The 9350-nt window shown below is 36.8% G+C and overlaps 1 protein-coding gene across 1 annotated transcript; it reads right to left on the bottom strand.

Moving 5' to 3' along the window:
• Nucleotides 1-2289: 2289 nt before the first annotated feature.
• LOC131472177 (zinc finger protein ZFP2-like) lies at nt 2290-8874 on the bottom strand. The gene is made up of 3 exons (XM_058649082.1): nt 8559-8874; nt 7472-7807; nt 2290-4251 (listed from the first exon to the last, which is right to left on the bottom strand). Exons 1-3 carry the CDS (start codon nt 8728-8730, stop codon nt 2909-2911), a joined length of 1851 nt encoding a protein of 616 aa, XP_058505065.1. The 5' UTR covers nt 8731-8874; the 3' UTR covers nt 2290-2908.
• Nucleotides 8875-9350: the final 476 nt, after the last annotated feature.

Genomic DNA, 9350 nt, shown 5'->3' with positions numbered 1-9350 from the left:
AATTCATGTAATGAGGAAAAAGGTCGCATTATTTTAAGTCATATTAAGAGGGGAAAAAACATAATATATATAAAAAAACTCTGACTTACAGATAGTCTTACAAGACATGCAAATTGGGCAAATGCAAATTACTGATAAAAAATGATTGTTATATTTGATTCAAGGATTTTTGCATCTTGCATACACCATATTACAAAAAACTTATTTTTAAAAAAAAATAAACAAAAAATAAAAAATAAAAACGAGCAAACCCCACGCTAAAAACAAATAAAAATGAACTCATTTTAAAAATAGCTATATAAGCTTCCGGTTTATTTTTGAGCTTAATTGAGATTAATTACAGAAAATTGTGCAATTAATTCGATAATTTTTTTATAATCGATTGACTTATCGATTCAATTATTATATAGATATAGATATTATATTGGGAGACAGAAAAAAAAAAACAGTATATCTAAACTTCACTCTGAGAAGACGTTATAGTGTCTTGTTTTTCATCAACAATGTCTTTGGGTTTTAATAAACTAGTCCATTTTTTGTTTTGTTCTTATTATATGATGAGTGTCCTTATCTCTGAAATAGTGTTTCTTTCAAACATTTATTGTCTTCACAGACAATATTCTTTATCTTTATATTTCTTGTAAATAAAAATGTTCTTGTGCTTTTGTTATTCATCCCATAATTTGTAAAAATAATAATTACAGCAGATTTGTGACCCTAATCCTATTCTGTAGTTATTCCAGCCAAATACAATTTATATTTTTTTAATATTTACTTCACCCAAATTCTAATAATAGATATTAGAGATGAAATTGCAATTTGTGTAACAAGCATAATTAGTTCATTATGAGGTAAAATAAAGACGAAATCACCATCTATGAAATTTGCAATTACTAGATCTCGCGTTAAACCTAAAAACAACCTAAAAGGTCTGGATGGTTCAGTCAAAATAGTTGTTTATTCAACCAAAAATAGTAAAAAAAAAAAAGCCTTTACTTTATTTTAAGTGAATAAAACATATCCCCGTAATTATTTAACATGGTTTCTTATTTTTCCCAGGTTTCTTTACGTCACTGTCACCTCTATTCAGAATTTAGCGCTTATGTAGAAAATTAAGAACTATAGGTTGTTTAAAATCAATTTACAGAATCCCGAACCGGAAGCTGTACTGTTTCCATTATTATTATAAGGGATCCAACGTATTGGCAGAAGAGCTTTCATTGTAAACGGACCTCTGTCGCCCCCTTGTGGTCACTTACGAAACCTTTACGTATCCTGCTTGTGTTTTAATTTAATGAGACATTGGCTATGCAGAGGGACATTTTTGCTAAATTAAGCTAATAAAAGTGAAATCCTCACTGCCTCACACATCATTTTTTTAAATTAGAAAATAAAACATAAAAAGGCATGCTCTTGATAAATGGAAATAATTAAAATGACAGGATGACAATAATAATCCATGTATAAAAATTCAACTCTTTGGCATCAACAAATTATAGGGTGAATAATAAAATCACTAGAAACGTGTCGAAAACTTTTATTTGCAAGAAATATAAACATAAACAGTTTTATGTCTAGGACTGTGAAGACAATAAGTGAGGGCTGTCAAACCATTAAAAATGTGAATGCGATTATCATGGGGTAGCTGTGGATTAACTACAATTAATCAATTAATTAATCAATTTCTAAATATGACAGACATTTTTTTTCATGTTGTTGGAACAGTAAAAGACAGAAGGCAGACCAATACAAATGATGCTATGACTATAATATAAAAACAACTTCATCCCATCAACTCAATCACACCACACATTCCTCCTACGCCTCTTAGCAAAGACCTGTATAGAAATGCATACTACGGCATTCCCACGTCCACATGCAATTGGCCTAGCTCTCAAGGCTAAAACCCTAACGAAGTGCCATATCTCCCTTTTCTACAATTTCATTCTCCTACCAACACACCTGTTGTTAATAAGATCAAGATGAGCTGCTAATCAGAACTCCAATCTGAGACCTTCTGGGAGGGGGCTCTAGGGGCTGTAAATTGTGCCAGACCCTCCCTTTTACAATTTAAGGTCCTCCACAGGTTACACTACAGTAAAGAGAAACTCTCCAGGCTCTATCCAGATAAAATTGATGAGAGATGCAATAGATGCTCACAGACTCCATGCAATCTTACCCATATGTTTTGGTCATGTCCCAAACTGTCTAAATTCTGGCAACTATTTGTTATGGCCTTCACCTCTTATTGCTCATAAAAGAATCAAATAGATAGAAAGAGAACACTGACAAAACAGTTTAGTTTTATTCTCATTCTCAAGTTAAACATAGATCTATAAAACATTGCACATGTCCCTCTTGATATTAGGATATAATCACTAAATTAGTGTCAGACTTGCTAATGATGCTCCTCCCCCATGTGCTGTTCTCACTGTTTCTTCAGAAAAACAGAAGATTATACCACATGTACATTAGGAACAAATGCACCTACAAGTTTCAAACAGTTTTACAGTTTAAAAATCTATACTTCATACACAGTTTAAACAGTGTTCCCTGATTTTTCGCTGTCACTCTCAGCAGTCAGCCATATAACGTTAGAGCGCCAAGAGACGACAAGCAGACGTAGTGGGATGAATTATGGGATGTGCGGAGTGGGTCATTCTGGGCATGAGTTAAAAAGTTACGATGGTCACCTTGCGTCAACTGTTGTTTTTTTACAGGCTTACAATAAATGTTTGAAAGAAACACTATTTCAGAGTTAAGGACAATCATCATATAATAAAATATGGGCTAGTTTAACAAAACCCAAAGACATTGTTGATGAACAAGACACTGTGATGTCTTCTCAGTGTGAAGTATAGACTCAATGGTTTTTTTCTGACCTATGTTTAAAACACTTTCCACATGTTTAACAGGAATATGGCTTCTTAGAGTGAGATCTTTCATGGCTCATCAAATGCGCCTTTTGACTAAAAGACTTTCTACATGTTTTACAGGAATGTGGCTTCTCACCAGAGTGAATTCTTTCATGGATCATCAAATGTGACTTTCGAATAAAACTCTTTCTACAAGTTACACAGGAATATGGCTTCTCACCAGAATGAATTCTTTCATGTTCGGTCAAAGCCGAACCATGCTTAAAACACTTTCCACATGTTTTACAGGAATAGGGCTTCTCACCAGAATGAATTCGTTCATGGATTATCAAATACGAACTTTGACTAAAACACTTTCCACATGTTTCACAGGAATAGGGCTTCTCGCCCGTGTGAATTCTTTCATGGATTATCAAAGTCCCCTTCTGGTTAAAACACTTTCCACAAGTTTTACAGGGATATGGCTTCTCACCAGAGTGAATTCGTTCATGGACTATCAAATATGAACTTTGACTAAAACCCTTTCCACATGTTTCACAGGAATATGGCCTCTCACCTGTGTGAGTTCTTTCATGGGCTATCAAATGTGACCTAAAAGGTAAACACTTTCCACATGTTTTACAGGAAAAGGGCTTCTCACCTGTGTGGATTCTTTCATGGGCTGTCAAATTTGCCTCTCGACTAAAACTCTTTCCACATGTTTTACAGGAATAGGGCCTCTCACCGGTGTGAGTTCTTTCATGGACTGTCAAATTTGCCGCTAGACTAAAACACTTTCCACACGTTTTACAGGAATATGGCGAATATGGCTTCTCACCTGTGTGAATTCTCATGTGAAACAACAATGTATGGTTGCTTCTGAAACTTTTAGGACATGTTGTGCAAGAAAATGGTTTCTCTCCTGTGTGGATTCTCATATGTGTAATGAGTTTAGACTTATAAGCAAAACCTTTTCCACAAGTGTCACATTTCAAAGAATTTTTACCTGTACACGTTTCAGACTCGATCTTTGATGTGTGAAAGTTTTCTATTTTGTTCCTGTTACGTCTCTTGCGTGGCTTTGACTCTGTTTTTCTATTAGAGACAGAGTCAACATGGTGACTTCCTGTCTGATCTCGACTCTGAGCTACAGGAGAGCTGTGAGAGAGGAGCTGGTGGTCACTTTCCTCATTATCAGGAGTCAACATTAATGTATCAACCTGCTGCTCCACTTCAAGCTGTTCTCCCTCATGACTGGTGCAGATTTCCTCCGGCTCCTGTGTAGTCTGTGGTGATTCTGGTTCCTCTTGGTCCACACTGGAGCTCCTCTCCTGGTTACAGAGCTGCTGCTCAGTGAGAACCTCCACCTCTTTACAGACATGCTGCTGTGGAAGCTCTACAGACACAAAGAAACACAAATGATGGTTGCAACATTGCTGAAAATAAGGAGTAAATCCCTTCAAATAAGTCCTAAAAGACCAGTTTGTGTCTTTCCTCCCTAACCTCTCTCGCGGTCCTCATCTTGCAGGATCCAGACTCAGTTTCTATGCTAGTATTATTATTATCAACAGCAGTAGTTTGTTTTTATTTGTATGGTTTATTTTGAATATGCAACTAGTACAAGGCTTCCAGATTATAACAAAACAAAGCCTTTGCGCAACATGCTATAGAAATGAAATTGAGGAAGCAAAATAATAAAATACAGAAAAAATGTAAATGACATACAAGCAGTGAGAAACCTAGCTTCTTAGCTCCCACCCCTTTGTCTAAAATAAAAAATAATATATACACACATATGATTATGAACGCCCCGCAACATTCAATTCACACCAGAGAACATTTTCCCTCTTTGAGCAGTTAACTAAAGGGATCCGCTCATCTGATGCAACTGTAATTCCCTTAATTGCAGCACTAAAGCGTCTTCTACACAGAGGGTGAGACGGACCACGGAGTAAAAACAATGAAAAGTGCGGTCTTCAGAGCCTGTCAACACAGCAAGGTAAGTACACTTAGTCCCAGCCATAACAACAAAATTAGATTGAATTGGCATAATAATTTCTTTCGGTTTTCGGCCAAGTGTTAGGGAAATGCACCTTGTATTAGACCTTAACTTGGATAAGTCCAAGACGAGCACAAGAGGTGGTGGCCTGTTCCCAGGACTACTCCCGCATTTGCATTCCCAGTTCCTCTTCCCATTGACTTACGTTTAGCATTTAAGTGGTTGCTAAAAGCCAAGATAATATCTATGACATGATTCCTCCGTCATGAGGGACAAATGATAGCATGGTTTCCCATCGCAGTTCTGGAGGTAACGAGGGAAAATTAGGGAAACAGTTACAAAATAGCGAAACAGATGAGTAACAGGGAGGCCATAGCGAGATGACAAAAACTATCAAAGACACCGTCTACATACAAATGTTTGAAATGTGTAATACCCTTGTTATACCACACTGAAAATGTCCAGTCTGAAAGTGATGGAGGAAATAAATGGTTGTCATTTTAAAGGACCCAATGGAAGACGCAGCTACAAATTTAAAATGCCGTCTTAATTGATACCAGATCTCAAGTGTGTTAAGAACCACCTGATTATCAGTATATAGAGGGTTTAGTTGGTAAAGAGGAATAAAGTAGAGCCGGTATAAAAGATCCCCTACAGGATAGAACCAAGTTAATACCAAGAGGATTCAGGACACTTTAACTAGTAGCAAGGTTTATGGATGTGAGCAGCCCAATAGTAAGTTAGAAAATGAGGTAATGCAAGTCCTCTACTAAGTCTGCATCTCTGCTGTAAAGTTTTACGAACCCTAGGTGATTTCCCATCCCAAATAAAAGAACAAATAAACCCATCAAGTGAGTCAAAAAAATATTTTGGCAGAAAAAGAGGAATTGACTGGAATAAAAATAGAAATGTTGGTAAAATATTCATATTAACATTAATCTTGCCAATTAATGAAAGGGGGAGGTTACCCTATCTTTGAATATTGGATCTTTGTCCTTTTTGAGACAGAGAGCAATAGTTGCTTGTGTCAAAGTTGGTGGTAATGACACACTTTCTAAGGATTCACTGAATACAGATAAAAGTAGTACTTCACGAATAAATATTTTTGAAACATTCTGTAGTAAAAGTGCCACATGTGTTATGTAGCCAACAGGAAGTGGCCTGTCCCTGTAATTGATGTTCCAGTTAACGACTTGCCTTGTCGCCATGTTCATAATATGAGCCTTGACTGCGTAGTAACAAGCGCTCTGCCTCCTTAGATGAAATAAGATTGAATTCTGCTTGCAAATCAAAACGCTGCTTAAGTAGTTCCAGTGACGGGTTCAGTGCCTGGCATCAATCTTTTTGTTAGAAAGAGCAGAGTAACAAGTAATTAAGGTATCTGCCATTGTTATCAGCAATAACATCAGTGGGTGACATTTTTTTGTTAATTAAAATGGCAACTCCTCTGGCTTTTGAATTAAAGTTTGAGTGGAAGATTTGAGTTCCCCAAGGACAATGTGACCTATGGTGATCTTTAATATGAAGGTGAGTCTCCTGTAAAAAATACTACAGAGTTTAAATGTTTCACGTGTGTAAAAACCTTGGATACCAATTCCAACTAATAAATCTGAGGTTTATTATAAAAGGATTTCTCAAACCTTTAGTTAACTATGGACTGTTCTTATACACTAGTATTGTATTATATTCCTTAATAGGACAGTGCTTATCGTATGAAGTAAACATGGTCAATAATTTATTGTATGCATTATTTACACCTGCTTCATCACATATTGCATCCCAGTCCTGTGTCATTAATTCATGTTTTAGAGTAGCTATTGCCTCCTCTGTCCTAATTTGTCCATGTTGTTTATGTTCCCAGATTTCAATTCTACAATTATTGTCATATACTGTGAATACTGAAGGTGGTCAGTGATATCACAAATTAATAATCTACTTATTGTCTTGTTATCTATCAGAGTGGCACTAAGAGACGCCATTCTACTGGGTCTAGTGATTGTAGGAAAGAGACTCAAACTATGCGTTGAATTTAAAAATCTTCAATACTTTTGATTGTAGGGGTACTGATCATTGTTGTAGGTCAACTCCACCTCTTGAAACAGTACCAAGATGTTTTTTATGCTGCGTCCTGACAGCTGAAACTTCTTCGGAGAGGAAGTCAAGGAAGCCGTACAAGACCAAGTATTATTATTATTGTCATTACTATTATGCAATATTTAAAGTTGATATCAGTAAGTAAGTAAATGACATTGTAGTACGATAAACATGGCATAAAAAATTCTGAACTGTTGGTTCTGTGTCTAAATTAAGCTTAATTAAAAAAGCCAACTTTATATTTTAAAGATAAATTAGATCAACAAAAGGACTAATGTACGTCCACATTGACGTTGTGCAAATGCATTTAAAAGAGCAACATTTACTCCAGTACTACTCTAAATGGAACCCATTCGTACATAAATGTACAGTATGTCGGATTTCTTCTTTGTGACTGATGCAATATAATTAAAAATAAAATATCTTTCATTCATTTCTTAATCAGATCTAATCATGGTGAAAAACATGGTTTGGTTTGAGGAAGATCAAAGTGAAACAGAAGCCACATCCTGGCTGTGCATACCTGTCCTGTGTAACTTTATTACAGGGCCCCACTTCATATGGAGTCTGTGTTGAAGATCCACATCTTCCTCATGTTCCATAATGTTTTTTTCCACATGGTGACTTCCTGTCTGATCTTGACTCTGAGCTACAAGAGAGCTGTGAGAGAGGAGCCTGTCAGCCTCCTGCTTCGCGTCAAGCTGTTCTCCCTCATGACTGGTGCGGGTTTCCTCCTGCTCCACTTTAATCTGTCCTGACTCTGGTTCCTCTTGGTCCAGACTGGAGTTCCTCTCATGGTTACAGAGCTGCTGCTCAGTGAGAACCTCCTCCTCTTTACAGACATGCTGCTGTGGAAGCTCTACACACACAGAGAAACACAAAGGAATAGATTACAACAGACATTGGCTGGTTCTTGGTTAATTTCATACAACTGCAAAATGTTACCTATTAAAAAAGGTTAATTCAGTCAACTCCGTACTCGAGGCCAGGTGGGACTGAACTGAATTTGATTGTTAAATTACCATTACAGTCCAGCAGTTGGACCATGCGAGTTCCTTGGGGACAGTGCTTTACAAAGCTTACAGAGTTCACAAATCCATACTCATTTTAAACATCGTGTCCTGGTTTGACACAACATTATCCAAAGTAGTTGAGGGTTAAGCTATAAATGTACAGGCTGTACATAAACCCAACTGTTTCATCACCACAGCAACATAGCTCATTGTTTAAGTTCACCGTGCAAAGCTAAACATCTAAAGTTAATCCTTCGTCCCTGTTGGTAAATAATATCTTAATCTATAAAGGATGACAGTGTTTAAGTGTCTGCTTACTTTCTCTGCAGACATCACTTTACATTTAGCTCCTATTGTTCCATGTATGTCACTCTACTGTTCTGAATGTTAACTTTACATTTTTGTCTTTTTAGTCAAAACTTCTTGGATACAAAATCAGTCAAAGCTTATGTTCTACTAAAATAAACACTGTTCAAATATTTCAGTAAAATGACTGCTTCGGTATGATTCAGTTATGTGTATGAAAAGACGATGTAATCGGTGCATTATGAGTCATATTAACTTAGTATTTAAAAAGACCATTGTGGTTTTACAAACCTATTCGCTGTAACTTTACTCGAGGTTTGCAAACGATCTCGAACAGTTTGCGCTGACGATCCAACTCTTCCTCGTACTCTACGACGGTTGTTTCGACGTGTCTGAATATTTCCTCAGCAGCAACAGTTAGTCGTTCGGTGATTAAATCTCTGAAACACTGAAGCGAGGACATCGCTGCTTCGTTAACATCGAGAATATTTTACCTGCGACACAAGAACACACCGCAAACACACTGTCTGCATGCGGAGTACGGGAGAACTGAGCTCACGCTGCTAGCTCTGTGTTCGTTTACTTCCGCTTTATGATGTCTACTTCCGCTGGGTTAGCGCTGTCAAAGAGACGCCTGTAAAACTGTTCACAGGACAATTGGACATGGATCTGTATATGATTTTTAATCATTTATTTAATTCACCGTTTCATATTTGTTAAATATCCCTAGAGATACCCATAAAAAGACAATAGTATATGCCTGCAGTAGCGGAGACCACAGTTTCGGGTGGCCGTATTGGCAGACAGCTACAGCGCCAACTAACGACTTGGATGACCAGCGACAACATCTAACATCTTACGTCTAACTTTTTTTTATTAACGTACAATACTACGGAGGATTATGAGGGTTAGGGTTTTTTTCTTCACATTTGTTTTTCAACTCTAACGGGTATATACCGTATTTCTGGAAGTTCACTATCAAGTAAAGGTTTATTCCACCCATTTACCACCTTTAACTACTTGTTTAAATGTTTATTCCAGCCAAATAAAACGTGTTGCTTTACGACTCATATTTTAAAAGGT

This window comes from Solea solea, chromosome 14 (assembly GCF_958295425.1).
Source record: "Solea solea chromosome 14, fSolSol10.1, whole genome shotgun sequence".
Classification (NCBI taxonomy): Eukaryota; Metazoa; Chordata; class Actinopteri; order Pleuronectiformes; family Soleidae; genus Solea; species Solea solea.
This window is presented reverse-complemented; position numbering and strand designations above follow the sequence as displayed.